The sequence below is a fragment of the Aedes aegypti genome, chromosome 2, assembly GCF_002204515.2.
Source record: "Aedes aegypti strain LVP_AGWG chromosome 2, AaegL5.0 Primary Assembly, whole genome shotgun sequence".
NCBI lineage: Eukaryota > Metazoa > Arthropoda > Insecta > Diptera > Culicidae > Aedes > Aedes aegypti.
The window spans coordinates 244,344,921-244,367,379 of NC_035108.1; the positions used below are offsets into that span (position 1 = coordinate 244,344,921).

Here is a 22,459-nt window from a genome sequence, read left to right on the forward strand (position 1 = left end):
ATTTTGTTGTTGTAACATTATGGCACAGGTGATGTCTTGAAGGATATAGTTCCATAATTGGGTTTTTGTTAATATTGTTATTTTGTGATGGCGCAGTTTGATCCGGTGGGGTACCTAGCGCCAGTCACCATCCTAGGAAAGATGCTGATTCAGGACCTCTGGCGGACAGGGTGTCAATGGGACGAAGTTGTGGATGAAGCATCGTTCGGCAAGTGGAAACGGTGGACGGACATTCTGGCAGACGTTCGAGCTTTCAAGCTGCCACGCAGCTATTTCGGCAGTGCGCGATCGGAAGAGGTCCAGGATGTGCAGTTGCATATATTTGCGGATGCGAGCGAGACGGCGTATGGATGCGTGGCGTATTTTCGAGCCGTAGTACGCGGTGAGGTGATGTGTGCGCTCGTGATGAGCCGAGCGAAGGTGGCACCGTTGAAGCAGCTATCGATTCCGCGCCTGGAACTTCTGGCAGCCGTGCTCGGCGCACGGATGTCACAGACGGTGTACGAAAACCACAATTTCCACATTACGAAGGTGGTCTTTTGGATCGATGCAGAGGTGGTGTTGTCGTGGATTCGGTCCGATCAGCGCCGCTACAAGCAGTTCGTCGGTTTTCGTATCGGAGAGATCCTGAGCCTAACAAGGCTGGCAGACTGGCGATGGGTGCCGACGAAGTTGAACGTGGCGGACCAGCTGACGAAGTGGGGTAGGAACCCGGAAATAGACCCGAACAGCGCGTGGGTACGAGGACAGCAGTTCCTGTACGAGAGGGAGGAGGAATGGCCGAAGAAGAGTTTGCCACCGGCGAACACAATGGAGGAGTTGCGGGTTCACCTACTGCTGCATGATGTGAAGGTTCCAGCGGCACTAGTGGACGCGAACAGATTCTCGAAGTGGACGATCCTGGTTCGAACGATGGCGTGTGTGATCCGATTCGTTTCGAATTGCAGGCGGAAAAGGGAGAGGCTGCCGATTGAGACGCTGCGAGCAACGAGAAGTCAGCTGAAGGTGCTGATACCGAACGCGGGAGCGTCAGTTCGACTGCCGCTGAAACAAGACGAGTATCAGAAGGCGGAGCGCTGCTTGCTGAGGATTGCGCAGTCGGAGAGTTTCGTCGACGAACTGAAGGTGTTGTCGAGGAACAAAATTCGACCGGCGAGCCAGTGGATGACGATCGAGAAGTCCAGTCCGCTGTACAAGCTGACTCCGCTAGTTGACGAGCATGGCCTGATTCGAATGGAAGGGCGAGTGGAACGTGCGGAGTTTCTACCGTTCGACTTGCGGTTTCCGGTGATTCTTCCGGATGACCACCGGATCACGAGGCTGATAGTTCAGCATTACCACGAGAGGAGCGGCCACGGATACCGCCAGGCGGTGAAGAACGAGCTGCGACAGCTGTACTACATTCCCCATGTAGACGCGGTGGTAAGGAAGGTGTCGGCATCCTGCATGTGGTGCAAGGTGCATCGTTGTCGTCCTGAAGCTCCGAGGATGGCCCCGCTTCCAGTGCAGCGAGTAACGCCAAATCTACGTGCATTCAGCTACGTTGGCGTAGATTACCTGGGACCGTACGATGTGACAGTAGGACGTAGGATGGAAAAGAGGTGGATCGCGCTGTTTACCTGCATGGTGACACGCGCGGTACATTTGGAGGTGGCGCACGGGCTGACTACGCAGTCGTGTTTGATGGCGATACACCGGTTCATCGGCCGTCGGGGCTGGCCGATCGAGTTCTTCTCGGACAACGGGACGAATCTGCGAGGAGCCAGCAAGGAAGTAGTGGAGGCTGCGCAGGGCATCAGAGATGACTGCGCAGACCTATTAACGAACGCGAGAACGAAATGGACGTTCAACCCTCCGGCCGCACCGCACATGGGAGGCGTCTGGGAGCGGTTGGTCCGCTCAGTGAAGGAAGCGCTTCGGGCGCTCGACGATGGAAGACGGTTGACAGACGAGATTCTGCAGACGGCCATCGTTGAAGCGGAGGACATCATCAACTCCCGTCCGCTGACGTACGTGTCGCAGCAGTCCGACGAAGCTGAAGCACTCACTCCGAATCACTTTCTGAGGGGTGTTACACCGAACCAGCCATGCGTGGCGCTACCACCTCCCCATCCAGCGGTGGCCTTGCGGGACGCGTTCCAGCGTTCGCAACAGTTGGCTAGCGTGATGTGGGAAAGGTGGATAAAAGAGTATGTGCCTTCGTTGAACCAGAGGACGAAATGGTTCGACGAAGTAAGACCGTTACGAGCAGGAGATTTGGTATACGTAGTCGAGGGTGCCAACCGGAAGTGCTGGGTCCGCGGAGTAGTGGAGGAAGCCATCAAGTCTGGCGACGGAAGGGTCCGTCAAGCGTGGGTACGTACCAGTACCGGGCGGTACAAGCGAGCGACAGTGAAGCTGGCCAGAATGGAGATAGAGGATGGTAACCCTGAGCCGGATGTGGCTTCCGGGACAGAGTTACGGGCCGGGGAATGTTCTGGCAGCCCTGCCGCCCCGATGAGACGTGAGATGTGAGCGCCCGTTGACAGTAAGAGGTGAGATAGAAGGAGAAAGAGAGATGACAGATGGTAGGACTGTCATCGGATCGATAGCATAAGTAAATAAAAATAACACAAAAATCAGAAGTAGTGAAAGGAAATTAAAGGTGCGAAAAATTCTTGAGCGCGAAGATTTGCTTTTGGAAATAAGTATCCTGAAGATTAGTTGTACCGAAATAGTTCGCCGAGAAGTGTTAGACGATTTCTACAATAATCAAAACGGATAGATTTCAACTTGAGACGTCGACTTGAGGGTTAGACTTTCGGACGTTAGAAAGACAAGAACGATACGAGTTAACCTACATACCACGGGACAAACAGATAAAGGACGAAAGACGTTGACCACAAACGACAGCCGGTTAAGTGGATAGTACCACCGGAAAACTGAATTTGTGCGAAGGACATTGTTCGGAAAGGAAGAAAGGAAGCCTGATTGTGAAGGCAAACTAAAATTGTAAGTGGGCTTATTTATCCTAAATGTTATGTCGTGAATTTTGTGTAAATACTAAAATGAAAATTTATTATTTAAAATTGCAGTTTGATCTGCCTCAAATAAAACGGGCTGATTTACAGAAATTGTTTGTGCCGTCAACTTGATCCGAACACATAGGATAGATAACCTTTCTAAGTAGCTTTTGTGCCCATGGAATAAAGCTGAGGTATGGTTTGCGCACAGTGCATAATCAATAATCCATTAAACAGGAAACGTTTGAAAAGGTATGAAACTTTTCATACATTAGTTTATACCCTAAAGGGGTTTCGACTATAACACTATCTCGTTCGGATTTAACGGCTACTCAGTCTTTTCGGGAATGAAACGAGGTTTATTACTTGCCAAACGTTGCGAAGACACCAACCCCGTGTCGAAACGTTGGGCAAGTAATAATCTTCGTTTTATTCTCGAAAAGACTGCGTAGCCGTTAAATTCGAACGAGTTAGTTATACCTAGTCATTTTATTTTAGGTGAAAAGCCAATTGGAAAAGCGCACCAGTTTAAAGATTCAAGTCATATACATCAGCTGAGGGGCTGCGTGTAGTAGTTATTGATGATACGACGGGAGAAGCAACGTAGATAATTGGTGAGTGCCAGGTAGCAAGATAGGGTGCTTGAAGTCATAGTGCTGTTTGGATTGGCCCAGGCGACCGCCGATTCGAATAATGTTTTCCTTAGAGGAGAGCGTAGGATGGAACCTGGGAGGGAGAAACCAATTCAAAATTTCTGTACGTCATAGTGAGCCGAGATTCCGCTGTCACGAACTGTCACTGTGAGCCCAGATCTCAAACATTGGACTAACATGAAAAAAGCGCGTAAATGATTAAAAGACATTTTCGTATTTCTTCAAATGTGATAAAAATCGAATGAAAATCAATTCATGCACATAACGCAAGTAATGTCACGTGAGCACCATTTAATCTAATTAAATATAAAGCATTGAAAAACGTATCGTTCTACTTTTTCCAATGAACATGAATATTAAGTGCATAGAAAACTGTGGCCCTTTTTTCATGTTTGTCAGGAAAGATCGAAGGTGCACAACAAAAGGAAACTACCGATTTTCTCGAAGCCTGCCTTGATTGTTGTTGGCAAGCTGGAGTTATCTTGCAGTTCAAAAAAACGTTGTTCTATATTTCGTGTGTAGTATCGGTGCCTCCCTCCCAGGATGGAACCATTTCAGTCGCGAACCTTTGGCAACGTGTTGTCTACTTTGTAGTCGCTTCCACTCATCTGGAGAGCACTGTTGATGCAGCAGTCGAAAGAGCGCATGTTCGGCAGTTTGAAGTTTATCTGTTGTTAGGAACGTAAATGACCGATCTTCTTTCGGTGATCGGAATATCCCAAAGAAGCGGCGCCAGTACGGTGTAGTACGGACCATTTTCGTGTAGCTTGAGAATTTGGCAATGTATTCATCGATGAACGAAGGTGTGGTAGTAGTAGAAGCAAACACTGCTGCAGATCTTCGTCGCTCACTATCGCTAGTATCAGTCAATTTACACCGCTGTCCGGGAACAGGTCAGTTATCCTTCTCTTTCTCCAACCAATCTGGGAGGTAGTATTTTGGTTCAATCTCTTCTCCAACACTACTGAGCGGCGCCATGTGGTTCAATCGGAGGTCATGAAGTCCCGAAATTGCTGTGCAATTGAAGCGTCTCGAGAAAGACGATTCTGTAGAAGACGAAAACGATGCAGTGCTGATTTGAAGTTGTCTCCTAGTCGCTGAATCATAGCCTCCTTGAACGGAAGACGTATCATGTATCGACCTGGCGAATCACGAAAAACCGTACGCTGGAAGAAATCCTCGCAGGCTGTTGCATCCGGGAAATAGCTTGAGGCAGTTGGATCCTTCTCTACTTTCCAAAATCTTTCCATGAAGTCATGGAGGTCGGCAACAGTAGCGACATATGAACGAACAGAAGTATGGGACAAATTTTGGGCAGTTCTTCCCAACACTACCCATTCAAAGACCGAGTTGGTCAGAGATGGAAGAGGTCCCCAACAAAAAATATGTCCTGACACGGCAAACAGGTCAAAGTAGAGTCCCAGAGTCCAGTAGAGCGCGTGCAAAATGCTCCCTTCTAGCGTCGTCGACGACGATTACCACCGCAGTGGAGAGAAGCACCTTTGATCGTCCTGGTTGTTGTGAATTACAACTAGTAACTCCCGAGTGGGCAGCGTTCATTGTGGATGTTGATGCTCTCGATGCCGAAGAAGATGACGGTGGATCAGACGGGGTAGCGCCAGTGGTGGAAGGGGTGGTGTTTCGAACGTCGCTCATCGATACAGCCGCGTTTATTGATCTGCCTTGTGTGGATGTGTTAGTAGTGCACAGTTGCGTGTGGTGGCGAGAATTGCACCTCGTGCAACATTTTTCCGACGATGGTTTACGAGGCTGATAAGCTTGTTGGGATTCGGGTTGTTTGGAAGACATTTGCTGTAGGACACTGACTCGACGCTAAATGAAAGCCCTGAGGTCCTTGAATACAACATCGTCACGAGTGGCGGAAAATTCTTCCCAGTCACGTCAAATGATGGGGTCAGGACGGCTTGAGAGAAAGTGGATCAAAAGTATGTCCCAATATTCAGTGCTTTCTCCTAATTGTTTAAGCGCCTTCACATTCGCTTCGAACTTCTCGACTAACGGCGATGAACCAGCCTCGGGCTGAATATCCCCATAATAAAGAGTCAAAAAGGAAAATCGAACAATGCCTGAACATAACTGCGCTTTAGAACCTTGGGGTTCTGGAAATGCTCGACTAGGAGATTCCATGCGACAGAGTAATTAGTCGCGCTAATCGGTATCTTTCGGATTAGCTTCAATGATTCTCCGGCCATTGACGACCGAAGATACTAAAATTTTTAAATGCTCGACAACTCTGATGATGAGTGTACGAGCGACACAAACAGGTCGTGAAAGTTAAGCCACGTTCCATAGTTGCCATTGAAAATTGGTAGCTTAACATCGAGCAGCTTTACGTGGTTCGAATGGCTTTGAGCAACCTCTCTTTGAAGTATATTTCAAGGGCATCAGGGGCTTCATCTTGGGTTTCTAAATCTGCTTGTATCTTATAAACTCCGTCCACAGCGTAACGATTGCTTCTAGTCGTATCAGGTTCGTCTGCCTCCTCTTGGTATGATGCAACAAACTTCTCGATGGAGGACAATGACGTCAAGATGCTGCGGCGTCGCGTCTTCATGTAGCGCAGCTTACGTTCGAGTCAGGACATAGCGGCGAATCAGGATCTACAAATGGAGACCAGGTGGCCCGGAAAAAACGAAACTAACTAAATGGAGCGATAATTACCTTTTCAAAGGCAATATATTGCCTTGTATTCAAAAAATTTCCCTTTCTCGAACTGCGATACGTCTTGGCTATGGATGTGGCTGTGGCGGCTCGAAATAGTTGATTCCTTGCGATGGATGGGGTTGATGGTGAGTCACAATCAGCAATGACTGCTAATTGGGCTGCTTCGAAGAAGTACGTGTTGGTGTCCGTTCAGCAATGGCGCTGGCTTGCCCCAATTGTGCGCAGGATCGGATGAAAATTCGCAAAACTCCGGGAAAGTCGACCGGAATGGCTCAGTCGGAAACCGCAGTGCAGGAAACGATCAGAAATGTCCCGTTGGACAATGGTTACATGCAAGCAATGGAAGACCGGTAGACGAGCGATAAACTTGTAGAGCGATCGGAATATCAATCACCTTCTAGAATAATTTTCAATGCCTTGAACATTTATTCTCAATCAGCTAAGCGTCGAAATATGGCGACGGACGGGAAACTTTGATGGTGATATCCTTGTTGAATAGCCTTAGGAATGGCGTTGGAATTATTAGCCGTAGCTTCACCGGGTGGTTGGAATCGCATCGATGACCATCCGGTTCGAAGAACCAGATGTAGTGGTCAGGGTGAGAAGTAGACTTACATCCAAAACGAAATCACTCGTTGCATCGACGACATTTAGCTTGAGCAGCGCAATCACTGTTCGTTTTGGAGTAGTTTTATAATTCTCAGTTCAAAGGCACATCAACACATTTTGTAACACTACACTTAGACTTTATTGTCGAATCTTTGATCAAAAATGGTTTTATTACCACTACTCAAACTTATTTTATTGAACTTAATTTACATCAATTGCACTAATAATGTGATAGAATTCCGATCCCGGCGAAGTATAGAAGGCGCACTGCCGTCCGATGGGTTTTCCGACAGCACGTAGTCTCCGATTACCACCCATTAGGTGAGCTCCAGTTCTCTCGCTCCTGATAGTTCTGCTCCGCATAGTAGTGCCAACGTTGCTCCGTCGTTACAGCATCGTTCTCGCACACATTGCCAGTCTTACGAAACAGGTGTTGGATGGCTACAGGTTTACACGTGATACATCTGAGTTCTACTCGGGATGTTGCATCGCTCGGTGAGTGCAATATCGGTCGACCACATATTATTTGCATGCAAAAAGGCCTCAAAGCCGCGTGCTATCAGCGGCTTTGTGAACACAGCGTAGTAAACCATCATTCTCTCTCCAGTCGGAAGAAGTTTTCCGTCGAACGGTACATTGTCTACTGGTCTTTTGGACGTTACGTTTGTCGATTAACTTATGATATATTGACTGTTGAACATGCATTATTTATTGATTTCAGCCAACTTGTATGCAAGTTTCCCAGTTTGTATGTTGATTTTTGTGCTTAATTTACAATAGAAATCAGTTTATAGCTTCTAATGAATACGAAAAAAAATTGTAATAATTACGTCACTGAAAAGTTGCTACAATTATTTTGAGAAATACTTTAACCCTCTAATACCCAAATTTTTATTTTCGATTTAAGTATAATTTTTCGTTATCTAAAATTGTTCTAAACACGTTTTGGGCATTTATTTATTTTTATTCGCAAATTTTTAAATTTTGGTTCTTGATTTTTATAATTTTTATTTTTGAACATCCCTAGCTTTTTTCATTTTTTCTTGAAGCCTTTTCTTGTTGTTGATTTTTGGCAATAATAAAAATTTAAATTGTTACGGTATTTTTAAAAATATTAAATTTTTAATTTTTTTTCGGAGCGTATTTTATTTTCCGTGTAACTAACGGAAAAACAGGTTCGAAATGATTTTAATACCACCAGGCTCTTCTTTTGTGATAGATTAATCGTAGAAAAATATAAAAGGTACGATTTTTTATATTACACGTTAAATAAAGCCCAGGCATTTGTAGGTTATATAAGAATGCAATTTTTCAAACAATTTCTAAAAATACAAAAAAGTTTCAAAAGTCATAAAAAACTTTTCTTATATGCGTGTTTTGAGTCAAGGTTTTAGCCAAAAATAAAATCATTCTGATTTCCGAGCTACGAAAAAATACACAAAATTCCAAAGTGTACCCCGTCTAAAGGCGGGGTTGGGTATTAGAGGGTTAACTGTCTAATAAGCATAAGCATAGGTTACCGTACAATTCGTAGTTGCTACTCCGTGATTGACCAGAACAATCGAAGATGCACAGAGATTTAATGAATGGGGCTTGGGATTAGCTTACCATTCTCAATGTGTACACATCGAGAGCTCAAATTTGAAAAGTATATCCGGCGCCGGCCACGTCCTCACGGTCATCGGGGGAGGGAAGAAATGTTAGTTCGACAACCGTTGTTACTAGATAACAAGATCACCTCTGCATCTTCACAGTTGTCATGGAAAGGATATTGGGTTGGTGGGATAAGGTAGAGATCTGGGAGTCACCAATGTTTGGTGAAGCGATCCATAATATAATCACGCCTAATCCGATTTGGGAAATGATTCGGCAATCGCATTATACGCCGAACAAGTGTTTGTCACTCGCCTTCGCAAGAGCAAGCGGCGCGATCAATAGATCAAACACTATTAACGATCCGCGGCGCTTTTTTATTTCACTGATCGAACGACGCACTACAAGTTTGATCCTACTTTCATCGCTCGCCCCCCACTGGAGCAAGCGACAAGCTCAAAGGATCAAACACTACTCTTTTTGATAAATATTTTAACTAGCCATATAGAAGAAATAATTTCGTATGGATGTTGCAATCATATTCAAAAAATAGATTTAATCTAGCAGTTAAGTCACACTATGCCTCACACAAAAGTTCAAGTTATTTTTGGAAGGATCGATGGATTGAATTGCAAAAATTAATAAATCGTGGTATAAATTCCAATCAAACATCAATAAATGAGAATTTTCTACAACTTTGACGACCTGTAGCACAAAATTGTGACGTTCTGGAATGGAAACGGATTCAGTAACCCCAAAACTACTGGAGACCAATACCTAATTTAATCTTTGAGACACATAAAAAAATGATTTTTGTTCCGCTGTAAATGAAAACCATTTATTAAATTTTAAAGCATTTTTAGAGGTTTAATGTTTGATTAGAACAGCAAATTTATTATCAATATTCATTACAGAACCTATTTGAGTAATCATTGTTTTGAAAAATTGAATAATTTGAATGTAAAAAGAATTATTACATAGATTTGGACAACTTTTGAATATTCTGCTGCCAAACATATGGACTTTTTGACCGTATAATCAAATCATACTCTATTTGCTAGAGTATGAGCCACTCTTTCAGCCCATACTTTCATCATTGTAAGCAATTTAGCTGAATGCTAATAAACTATTGACATGGAAGTAATTGCAATTTAACTACCTTTTGAAGCAATCAAGTGGCATGCGGTACGGCTTCGCTTGGTTCTCCCGGGAGATTCACCTTGTGATTGGACTGAATAGTAAACCGTCTACTTCACAGAATAATGTGGTCATTTCTTCCGCCCCACGATCAAAGCAAATAACACCGATGGCCACTGAACTGGAGCTGCCGTCCTTCCAGCAGAAGAGCGAGGCGCAAAGATCAAATATCTTACACTAATTTGCATTTATTATGCACATCATCAATTATTCAAATTATCACATACTTTGTGCCATCGATCAATAATCTAATGCTTCTTCGTATGCCATGCTCCCGTGCGTCGTCGTCGTCGTCGTAATCAGTATTTGAGTGCATGTCCATCCATCTGGTCGAAGAAAGACACTGCTCTGCATACATCATCCGTTGGACGTCTCGATTCCGCATAACAGAAGCGCCATGCCATAACCCTCACCGACCATCATCAGCAGAGATGCACACGATTCATTAGCAAGCGAGACGTCCATTTCCCCACCTTGATGCCAAGCCCCGGGATGGCAATATTGTTGAGAAGCTGTAAACAATTTCCATCAATAGTAAAATAGCCTGGAGACCAGTCCGCAGACCACTTCAGTTTGCATATTCCAAACTCTGAACGTCGAGAAAGAAGAAACCGATACGTGATACTTTATGGATGTTGCTACTTTGCGTCCTGTCTGACGGTTGCTGACGGGATCCCGGGTCCAAGCCCCCAGAGGATGAGTAATGAGGTTTCGATCGAACGCTACCTTTCGAAAGTCTGTTCTCAGACAATGTATCAGCACGAAAGCACATGCAATGTCTTATTAGAAGTCAAAAGTACTTTAAACTGTGATGAGAAATTAAATATCTGGTAATATTGCACTCCTGTAAGTGTCGCATTTGATCGAATGATTTTCAGGCGAATGTCTTTCGAATATTTGTTATAGAATCGAAATTAAATATATGGTATCAAATTTAGATAAGTTATTCAACTTAAACAGCTCTGAAACACTTTGTTATTTTATTTCAGTCATTGCATGTTCGCACAAGAATGCAAATTTTTATTGATTAAGGTGATCACTATTTAAAATTTAAATTAATTTTGCTCACGATTTGCTCTGCAAGCTGACCATGATAGCAACGTTGTCCCAAGTTTCCGTTCTTCGTCGAAGTGCACATTGCGTGCGACTCATCTTAATGTCCATTTAATACGCACCGAGTTTACCACAACGACAACGTGACAGTCGCCCGAACATCTCTCACAGTTTCATTTTCATATTTTTCCTTGCAGTTATCTCGCCGAAACCGATCGACCAGGAACCGGAGCCTCACTTTGTCGGTGTCATCATCGCGGTCCTGACCACCATTATCCTGCTGCTGATCGCCATCATCCTGTTCATCGTGGCCAAGAACAAACGCACACGAACGGCGGCCGTCCTCGACGCACTGCAGCACAATTTGCATACCGACAGTCTGGGGATCGACAAACGGCTCAACAGCAATTTCAAGGTTTGTATAATTAGTCGTTTGCAATGAGTTTTTGATGAGTTTACTTAATGTGTGATGCGTTTCAATCGATGTTCAGTCTCTTCTGAACATCAGATAGAAGAGAGATAAGTCATCCAAAATATCAATCCAAACTATCATTACTGAGTTATTTTCAGGGCCGGACCTGAGTCAGGGGTCTAAGTGTTGTGCAAATAAAATGGTCTGGGCTGACCAAATAAGAATTGAAATCTTTAAACCAATTGTTTTCATGTAAAAGGTTATTTGATCAAACAAAATGATCACAGGTAGCATTCAAGATACCTATGCCAGAAAAAAAAATTAAATCTCATAGAGAGATAATTCTTTAAAAAATTATATTTATAGAACACCAGAATATGAATTGCTTCAGGTGTTTTCCAAATACTTCTCTAAAGATTTTGCCAATAATGTTTAGAAGTCTTCCTACAGAAATTTCCCAAGACCGAATGTATAGAGCTCGTGCAATGAATCAATATAGGGGAACTGGGGGTAATATGCCCATATGGGGCAAAACGCGCCACCCTCGATTTGGGCGAACGGTGTGGTTTAGAATACTTTTTTTCACCCTAGGTTATAGAAAATGGATAAAAATGCTTCTCCTAATATATTTTTATGTGTTTTTCTCAAAAAAATCGTAAATAACGTATAAAAACGTTTTTCGCTATTTTCGTTGCAATTTTGTGCGATCTTCAAGGTCAAATTTTAGGTCGATAAATAACCAAATTTCTGAAACTATCGCCGGGAGCCAAGTTGTGCACTGTCATAGTTTGTATAACATGCAAAAAATATATTGAATTTGTCCTTAAAAAGCTTATTGAAGGAGCTAAACTTTAATCAACTCTGGGGGCAAAACGCCCACCCCTATTTCATAACACCAAAACAGCCGTTTGAATTCAAATTCTACCAAACGTAATGCCATATTGAAGTTACGCGTAATTTGGAACCTTACAAATGTACATTTTTCGCATCAGCATATATACTATTATTGAACAATAACATCTGAACAAACGCCCGGATGTATGCAACCTATAAACAAGCATGATTGTGTGCGTACGTCTACAGCATGGCTAACGCCGAACTGAAGCGGGGCATTTTACCCCGCAAAACAATACATATGCAGTTAAGCAAGCATTTTTTTTAAAATGATTTATAAAACTCAGAAAAGCTAAAATAGATAGCCGTTTCTACTATTTGATAGAAAAAATGTTTGTTTATCCGACCATCATTAAAAAAAGAGCATAAAATAATGTTTTTACATATAAAATCGCTGTTTTCCTTAACATGGGCAAACTACCCCCAGTCCCCCTACATGGCCTTTTAACGGACCAGAACAATCGGTAAAAACCGCAGCGACAGAAACGGACTAGCGATTGGAAACTCGGTACGTGGAACTGCAAATCTCTCAAATTCATTGGGAGTCCTCGCATATGCTCCGATGTACTGAAGATCTGCGGTTTCGGCATCGTTGCGCTGCAGGAGGTGTGCTAGACAGTAGCAATGGTGCCAACTTTTAGAGGTAGTCATACCATCTACCAGAGCTGCGGCAACACACGTGAGCTGGGAACGGCTTTCATAGTGGTGAGGGATATGCAAAGGCGCGTGATCGGGTTGTGGCCGATCAATGAACGAATGTGCAAGTTGAGAATCAAAGGCCGATTCTTTAACTTCAGCATAATCAACGTGTATAGCCCTCACTCCGGAAGCACTGATTTTGACAAGGACGCATTTTACGCGCAGCTCGAATGCGAGTACGACCGCTGGCCAAGCCACGACGTCCAGATCATCATAGGAGATTTGAACGCTCAGGTTCAGACCGACGATTGGAAAGTTCAGCGCCCACCGGCTGACGAACGAGAATGGCCTACGACTGATAGATTTTGCCGCCTCCAAGAATATGGCCATTTGTAGCACCTATTTCCAGTACAGCCTCCTGTATCAGTGATCGACGGACGGCACTTCTCCGACATAATCGATGCCAGAGCCAATCATGGCGCTAACATTGACTCCGACCACTGGTGAAACTGCGCCCAAAACTATCTGTCATCAACGATGTACGTCAGTACAATCTCGAGCGGCTGAAACAACCGGATGTCGCCAATGCGTACGCGCAGCATCTTGAGGCAGCGGATAAGGGCGAGCTCGATAGGGCCCCTCTTGAGGACTGCTGGAGGACAGAAAGCAGTTATTAACGACGCTGCCGAAAGCATTGTCGGGTATGCGGTAAGAAGATCGAGTAATGATTGGTTCGACGAGGAGTGCCACGAAGTTTTAGAGGAGAAGAATGCAATGCGTCAGCATGGTACACGGCAAAACGTGAAACGATACAGACTGAAGCGGAGACAGCAAACCCACCTATTCTGGGACAAAAAGCGCCGGCTGGAAGAGGTGGAATGCCAAGAAATGGAGTTGCTGTACCGTTCTCAAGAAACGCGGAAGTTCTATCAGAAGCTCAACACATTCCGCAAAGGCTTCGTGCCGCGAGCTGAAATGTACCGGGATAAGGATGGGAGCATCTTAACAGACGAACGCGAGGTGATTGAAATATGGAAACAGTACTACTATGAACATCTGAATGGCGCAGAGAACACCGGCACAGAAGATGGGGGAATTTAAGGATGCCATTCAACAGCTCAAAAACAACAAGGCCGCTGGCAAGGATGGTATCGGAGCCGAACTCATCATGATGGACCCGGACAGCTTGGCCGCTTGTCTGCATCGGCTGATAGTCAGAATCTTGGAAACGGAGCAGCCACCGGAGGAGTGGAAGCAAGGCGTTATATGCCCTATCTACAAAAAGGGCGACAAACTGGAGTGTGAGAATAATCGTGCAATCACTATCCTAAACGCTGCCTACAAAGTGAAATCCCAGATTCTCTTCCGTCGTTTATCACCTATAGTAAACGAGTTCGTGAGAAGTTATAAGGCAGGCTTCATCGACGGCCGCTCGACAACGGACCCGATTTTTGCCGTGCGGCAAATCCTCCAGAAATGCCGTGAATACCAGGTCCCTACGCACCATCTGTTCATTGATTTCAAGGCTGCATACAACAGTATTGACCGTGTAGAGCTATGGAAGATCATGGACAAGAACAGCTTTCCCGGGAAGGTCACAAGATTGATTAGAGCAACGATGGACGGTGTGTAAAACTGCGTGAAGATCTCGAGCGAACACTCCAGGCAGATTTGTACACCTGCCTGAAATGCGAAGCAATTCGAGTCGGGTTAATGGTGAATGAGTCCAAAATATAGTACATGCTGGTAGCGGAACTGAGCGTGACAGAACCCGCCTAGGAAGTGTCACTATAGACGGGAATACCTTTGAAATGGTGGTCTACCTCGGATCCTTGCTGACGGCTGACAACAATGTTAGTCGAGAAAAACAAAGGCTCATCATCAATGGAAGGCGTACCAACTATGTGCTCCAGAAGAAACTGCGGTCAAGAAGGATTCACCCCCGCACCAAATGCATGATGTACAAAACTCATAAGACCGATAGTCCTCTATGGGCATGAGACGTGGACTATGCTCGAGGAGGACTTGCATGCTCATGGGGTTTTCGAACGCCGAGTGCTAAGGACGATCTTCGGCGGCGTGTGGCGGCGAAGAATGAACCACGAGCTCGCTCAACTCTACGACGAACCCAGTATCGTGAAGGTAGCTAAAGCTGGAAGGATACGCTGGGCAGGGCATGTTGCAAGACTGCCGGACAACAGCCATGTAAAGATGGTGTTCGCTACGAATCGGGTAGGAACAAGAAGGTGTGGGGTGCAACGAGCGAGGTGGATTACCAAATGCACCAGGACCTGGAGAGCGTGGGTCGCAGTCGAGGATGGAACCATGAACCGAGTGAATTGAAGAAATATTGTTGGCGAGGTTTTATCAAACAAAGAAATAGATTCTATGACACTACCCCGAACGCCACTACCCCGAATGTCACTACCCCGAACGCCATTACCCCGAAAGCCATTACCCCGAATGGGTCATTACCCCGAACGCCACTACCCCGAATGGGTCACTACCCCGAACGCCATCACCCCGAATGCATACCCTTTTGAGATTTATTCTAGTTAGAGAGTAGGGAGATAATTGTACGAATCCTTATGAGTATTTAACGAGTTTGGCTCAACAATGTATTTTCCAAGTATTAGAAGATAAAATAGCAGCTTGTTTTTCAGCAAGTATTTTTTACATATTAAATTTTGTTTGTATTTACCCTCTAATTTTGGTGAGATTCACACAGCCACATTGCAATGCTCTGAAAAACAGCCTATTTCAAAAAGAAGGGTGAATTTATTATGAAAAGGATAGCTATAATATGCACAACATTAGAATGTAGTAAAGTCTCGTATTGGACGTCGGTACCCACTTCCTTTACTCATTTTTGTAGGTTTCGGGCTACTAGCATTGAAATATTCTAAAGATTTTGTTTCGTAAATGATGGTAATAAGATAGTCGCTGCAAGTGTTGTTCTATGGATCCCGCTTAAAGACCAACCTGATAGACAACCGTTCCGCTATGGAACTTGTACACTTGTACATGTTAGAAACACGGGGGCCTCTAATTGCCGCTACAGTAAAAACTTTTGTCTATTTTAATACAAGAAGATAAAAGAAAGTGAAAATTACCGGTTTTAATTATAGCAGGATTCACTTCAGTGAATGCCTTCAGGATATATTCCTTGAAAAAAGCTGTTCTATATGCAAATATTAGTAACTAGCTTATCCCATGAAAACTTGAAAGAACAGCCTATTCAAGAAAGAAGGGCAAATTTCTGGTGTAATGTTTGGGGCTAAGACGTGAATGACCACTGAAACGTGATGCTATAGTACAACCTATATTCATAAAAATGGAAAATATTTGTTGAAAACTGAATTGAAATATGAACACCACCAAGAAGTCCAAATACCGGTGATCACGCAGCTGTTCAGCAAGACCATATTGAGGTTGTGGGTTCGAATTCCTCCGGTTGCGGATCTTATGCATTGAACATTTCCTTGACATCTCTGGCATAGAAGCACATGTACAAGAATGATAAATTGACAAGGAAAGCTTTTACACAGACAACCAAAATGTACGTATAACGAAATCTTTGTATGTGCAACATTTCACTTATAAGATGTCGCGAAAAGGCCTTCTACGAACAAAAGTGGAGGTGATATACATTATACGTGCATATACATTGCGAGAGTATAAATTTTCTACCAAACTTACCTGCGATATCATGCGACCTAACTTATGATAACAAATGTTAATTTGACAGCTGCTACGGATTGATTCGACTTACTTTGTACGAGTGTACGGGACGAAACAAAATGTAGTTTGATATAATTTGTATGAATAAACGAGTTATTACGTGAACTTTCATGCGACTTCTGGTTGCCTGGGTAGTTAATAAAAGGCTTATTCAATTAAAAAGCCATTCACTAATTTCGTAACGCTGAAGGTGGCAGACAAAATTGAGGGTGGTTGTCCTCAAAATGTCACAGCTCATACACAATATGTAGAATTTCCATACAGAAAATGGTACGAGGGGATGGGTAGGTGTCAAAAATGGCAATTTTTGGCGTTATTAAATTTGTGAATGAGCCCTTGCTCTGCAAAAGCGCCCACTGTCAACAAGATATTTCGAAAGAATAGCTGACGCATAAAAGAAGGGATAATATATGATGAACATTTTACAGACGAATTTTACGCACCATTAATTACTAGTTTTCTTTAGATACGCGTTTTTGCCCGCAAAACAAGATACTGCACTGTATCTCATACTATTCGGGGTAATGGCTCATTCGGGGTAGTGGCGTTCGGGGTAGTGGCGTTCGGGATAATGACCCATTCGGGGTAATGGCTTTCGGGGTAGTGACCCATTCGGGGTAGTGGCGTTCGGGGTAGTGGCGTTCGGGGTAATGGCGTTCGGAGTAATGGGATGGAGCCAAAGAAATAACTTAAAGATTGGTGTAAAAAACCTCCACTAATTTTATCAAGGAATTTTATTATAAACTTATAATGTCCTTCAGAAGCTTTTGTAGGACTTCAGGGGATTGTAGATTTTTTTGTAGAATTGCTGTGAATCTGTTGAAAACAAATCATGGAATTTCCAAATGGAATTCGGAAATTTACCTGCCTATCTCACCTACGATTTTTCCAATAACTTCCTTACAAAACTAAACTGATTGTTTTCCTATTTAATCTGATTAAACTACTGAGTGGGCATTGTGGAAGGTGAAACAAGTGATTGCCAAGCATTAAGATTTCTGAAATTAGAAAAACACGTAATCTGAAGATACACAGCAAGTTTATGAAGTGGATCACGAATCAATGCATTATAAAATAAAACAGAAAAGAAGGCAGAAATCAGATGGAAAATAATGTTCTGCGATGATATTAATCTATTGTTTCTTATTTAAAATTGTCTGAAGAAACGAAGCTTCGTTATCGTTCACAAGTTATCCACTTAATCGAGTTTTGATGGGTTTTCTCGAGATGTGTAACATTGTAAAAAATGAACTATTCAATTAACGTTTTTATGGTTACAATGGTCAAATTATGTACATGCACGAATTGAGGGCATTTTGTTCTATACAAAGACGTTCGCGTAATGAATCTATGGAAGAGGTCGAAAGACAAATGGTCGATGGGACAAAAGGTCAAAAGACTAAAGGTCGAAAGGACAAAAGGTCGAAGAACAAAAAAGAAGGGACAAAATGGTCGAAAGTATATTTTCAAAGAAGGAAAAGTTTAGCTCCAAGCAAATTATTTTCGACCTTTTGTTCATAAACGTCGCTTAATAGACGTTTGGTATAAAGGGATTCATATATCGTCTTAAGAACTCTATGTGTGGGTGTTTATGTGTAACTGCTTTATGCAAAATCACTTTAGACGAAATGGGTAATCTTGTAGATAGTATAGTATAGTTTTTTCATGCTCATTTTACAAGAATTTTGCATTTTATCAGTTTTTGTCGTATCTACTGTGTGTAATTGATTGTATATGTAAGTAATGTTGGTTTTTATTTATTCATTATTAGTATTTATTGGTATTTATTTATTAGTATTTATTAGTATTTATTATTTATTAGTATTTATTTCTCGGTGAATGCGATACTACTTAAAGTGGAAGGGAGCAAGGAAATGAATATAATGGATAGAATCGCAAGCGAGCGACGAGAGAAATGAATAGAAATTGAAAACTAACAGAGGGCCATACATGGAACTAATGTTGGTTTCTGTTCTTGTTAGTTGAGAAGTAATCATTCAATTTTGACTTTTTAAATTGTAATTATTACAAAATTGACTTTTTAACTCCAAAAACCTACACACAATCTCCAAAGCATTTTAAGTTTTTTGATATCTGAATCAATTTTTGCTTGAAAGAATATGAATGGCTATTGAAAGTCGCTGAGAGCACATTTTCAAGTTCAAGTGTTCTAGACCCAAGCCTGATATATTTCAAAGCTTCAAAGGCGAATGAATTAAAAAATGGATATTTGGAATTATTCAGAGGACATGCTAAATAATTTAAAGCATTCATTGAAGTTTGTCAGTCGCCAACGATTAGCATATTAACAAATTGGGACCATTATTGAAATCGATGTCATTTTTTTTTTTTTTTTTTTTATTTGCTTCACATAATTTATTCAAGCATACCTTATAACTGTCAAACAAATATTACCTTTGTCTATCAAACATCGGAATGCATTCAAAAAGAGATCAATCACTCTACATTTAACATACCAAGAATCGTTTCCGTTTGAAGTATCAATAGTACTCTGACACCATCCTACTTACCTCATCAGCATATTTCATCAAGTCAATCAGTGCCAATTTCATCTCCCGCTACCCTTTCCTAACATTTTTCCGACATCGAAACCTCTAACTGACCCGGCTGCAGCACACTTCATAACTCATCAGCCAATCAGCACATGGACCTGACAAGATGTTTGCCCGTCATTATCTGCCATAAATCGTCCGTTTCACTGACCGCTGTTCCAACATCTCTATTTACGGTACTGACGAAAACTCTTCCATGTGTGTCCCGCGCTCCTCCCCGGACTACCAGAAACCGATTCGCGAACTCATTGCACAATGGTACCTCCAATAGGCAAAATATCTAAAAAAAAATGTTGTTTGTTTTTGTCACTCACCATTCCATCTTGTTTTCCCGTCAAATGTAAAATGTAGAAACATTTTTTTACACATATTTGTCAAATATTTATAGTGAATTCGTGAATGATGGAGCGAATTTTCTGTTTTATTAACTATGGAAACTTTGACAACGGAATCGTTCGAACACGGAAAGCAAAATGAAAGTAATTATGGAATCTTTCAAATAACGTGGATATTACTACATGTGAAGAAATCCTTAATCATGACTTGCCATGCAGCCAACTAAACATTACATATACTTTGCAATTGGATTAAATGATCAAAATGATGTAAAATTTGCGGTGTGAATATAACTCACGAGTCCCTATTCACTAGATGGTGCGCGTAACCCCTACGCTACGAGAGGACTCATGACGCAGAAGTTAACCTGAATTCAAACCACTGGAAATTCAAACCACCACAAATGGAACCACTGTGCACTGGGGCGTTTGCAATGTAAATCATCCGAATGGCCAGCGTTATAGGTAATGAGCATACTCTTTGATGTTGCACTTTGAATGCTTGCTTCGGGATCTGACGCTGACAGCAACGCATTACATACCTACATCTGAGAACATGCGTTCGGACGGATTCGACCATTGGACCGAGCTTGGGACTGAGACTTGCGAGGAATCGGACATGGACCTGGGTTCGCTTTAGCAACACTCTGGTCGCCTCCTTGTTGGTATAGGTCGCGAGTGGGTGGATAGCCAACATAAGCGGTTGCATCCGATGTCAGGTTTCTATCGAATGCACTGCTGCTGCTAAACTAAAAGGCCGACTAAGTAGGTGTGCATAAGTGGCTGCTACAACGAGGTTGTCAGCCATCAATATTCTCTTCGGGGATGGATGTAACAAATTGGAAACTTTGAACCATCTCTGAACTGGACGGGTTCTCGTTCAGCAATGTTACTTTAAGTTTAATTTTGCTCTGATGATCAGTTGGTAGTTACTGTCAAGAGCTTTAGTTATTGACAGTCGTAGAATTTTTTTTGAGTTTCACGTTTCATGTGTAACTTTGGAATTATAGAAAAAACGAATCTATGACATTTAGTCGAAAGACATTTGGTCGAATGACATTTAGTCGAATGACATTTGGTCGAAAGTACATTTAGTCAAACGGACATTTCGTCGAATGGACATTTGGTCGAAAATGTTTAGTTGCAACAGAAAGCAAATTATATTTGGCTGAACCGACTTTTCGTGGAAAAGATAACGGTGGAATCAAAATAGTATGAAAACGAAAGTTTACGTTTAGTCTGACTATCTTCGTGTGTAGCATTTTGTCGCTAATACAAATGTGATTGAATAATTTAAAAAATATCAGTCATTTTACCAACAATCTATATGCGCAATCTATCTTTTGTCGCCTCAGTCAACTCGTCTTCCCTTTCCCGATACATAGTATTAGAACAATTCAAATTTTTAACAATTCAAAACTTTCACTGCAAACTCTGTTTTTTTACCCGAGGTCATTAACACTGTCAGCAAAGCCATATATTTGAGTGCGGAATATTATTAAGCTGGATGTCACAATAAGCCAATTGACCAAAAGTAGAGTTACCGACACCTAACAATCACTTCGCCATAAAGCGTTTCCTTAAAGCAAATTTTTCCTTCCGTTTTATTCATAATTTCCGCATTAAAAAATCTTACCCACGTCCGTAAGCTGCAAGACACGGAATTCAAAGAAAAATACAGAGTACTCTCTTCGAATGCTTCCATCAGATGAAGATCAGCACTTCATTACGAAGAACGATGACATTTCAAAAGAATAATAAATAATAAAAACATTATGTTCGCATCGTTGAGCAATAAAATAACCTGTTTAGAAGTTTATCAAAGAATGATGAAATTTTGAAAGAATAATAAATTCACTAGAGATAAATATTCAGGCAATGTACAAAAAACCTATATCTTAAAGTAAACGTCATTCGACCATTCGACCAAAATAAATGTTTTAAGGCAATTCGACCAAATGTCCATTCGACCAAATGTCCTTTCGACCAAATGTACTTTCGACCAAATGTCATTCGACCAAACGTCATTCGACCAAATGTCATTCGACGAAATGTCCTAAAGCCAGAAAAAACAGCATAAGCACAGTTATCTTTTGAGAACATAGGGACAAATATTTCTCATATTGATATATATTTTAAAATTTCAAAACCCATATAAATCTCCAAATAAATTGATTTTTAAAAAAATTGGGACAATCCCGGTCAGACCAAAAAATCAATAAATGTTTTATTTGTATTACCAGCTCTTATCTACCGGTGATACTCACATACTACAGTTGTTATTCTACGACCAATTAAAACTACTGATATCCCATGTAACCCATGGGAGGGCCTTCCTTAGCCGAGTGGTTAGAGTCCGCGGCTACAAATCAAAGCCATGCTGAAGGTGTCTGGGTTTGAATCCTGGACGGTCCAGGATATTTTCATAATGGAAATTTCCTTAAGGTGAAACATCTCGGGATACAAAGATGGCCGGCACAATGGCTGACTTCTACCCTTACTCACGTTTTCAAAAGCACAAAACTGGAGAAATAGTTGGCAAACGTTCCTGATCTTCTTATTTTAAGCTTTCTGCTAGTGCACAAAGCCAAAATAAAAAGTACACTGTTGTAGGATGCTTTCTTCGCGAGATTTGTGCCTTTGAAGTTTTAGTGCAATCTTAGAAGTTGATTTCAAACTGTTTCACCTTAACATCCCTGGGCATTAAGTATCTCGTACCTGCCGCTGCCACACAATATACGAATGCGAAAATGGCAACTTTTACAAAGAAAGCTCTCAGTTAATAACTGTGGAAGTGCTCATAAGAACACTAAGCTGAGAAGCAGGCTCTGTCCCAGTGAGGACGTAATGCCAAGAAGAAAAAGAAGAATCCGAAGTAACCAAAGCTTCAGCTTTTCATGACAACATAAAGTTTTTTTTCCGGATTCTTAAAAGATCGGAAAAAGTTCCGCATGGAGCTTTTTAGCTGCCTAAAAAGGTAAAGAGGGCTCATGCAAAACTTTGTCATAAAGATTCACAACTTTAAGAAACATCACAGCTCAAATCAAGGTCCATAGAGTAGCTTTCAAGCTTG

The 22,459-nt window shown here is 42.2% G+C and overlaps 1 protein-coding gene across 1 annotated transcript in view; it reads left to right on the forward strand.

Annotated features, from left to right (window-relative positions):
- The window catches only part of LOC5575443 (discoidin domain-containing receptor 2), a 918,178-nt gene that overhangs the window by 716,040 nt on the left and 179,679 nt on the right, over positions 1–22,459 (forward strand). Inside the window, 1 exon segment of the mRNA XM_021844675.1 lies at positions 10,990–11,207. Coding sequence (XP_021700367.1) covers positions 10,990–11,207 — 218 coding nt within the window.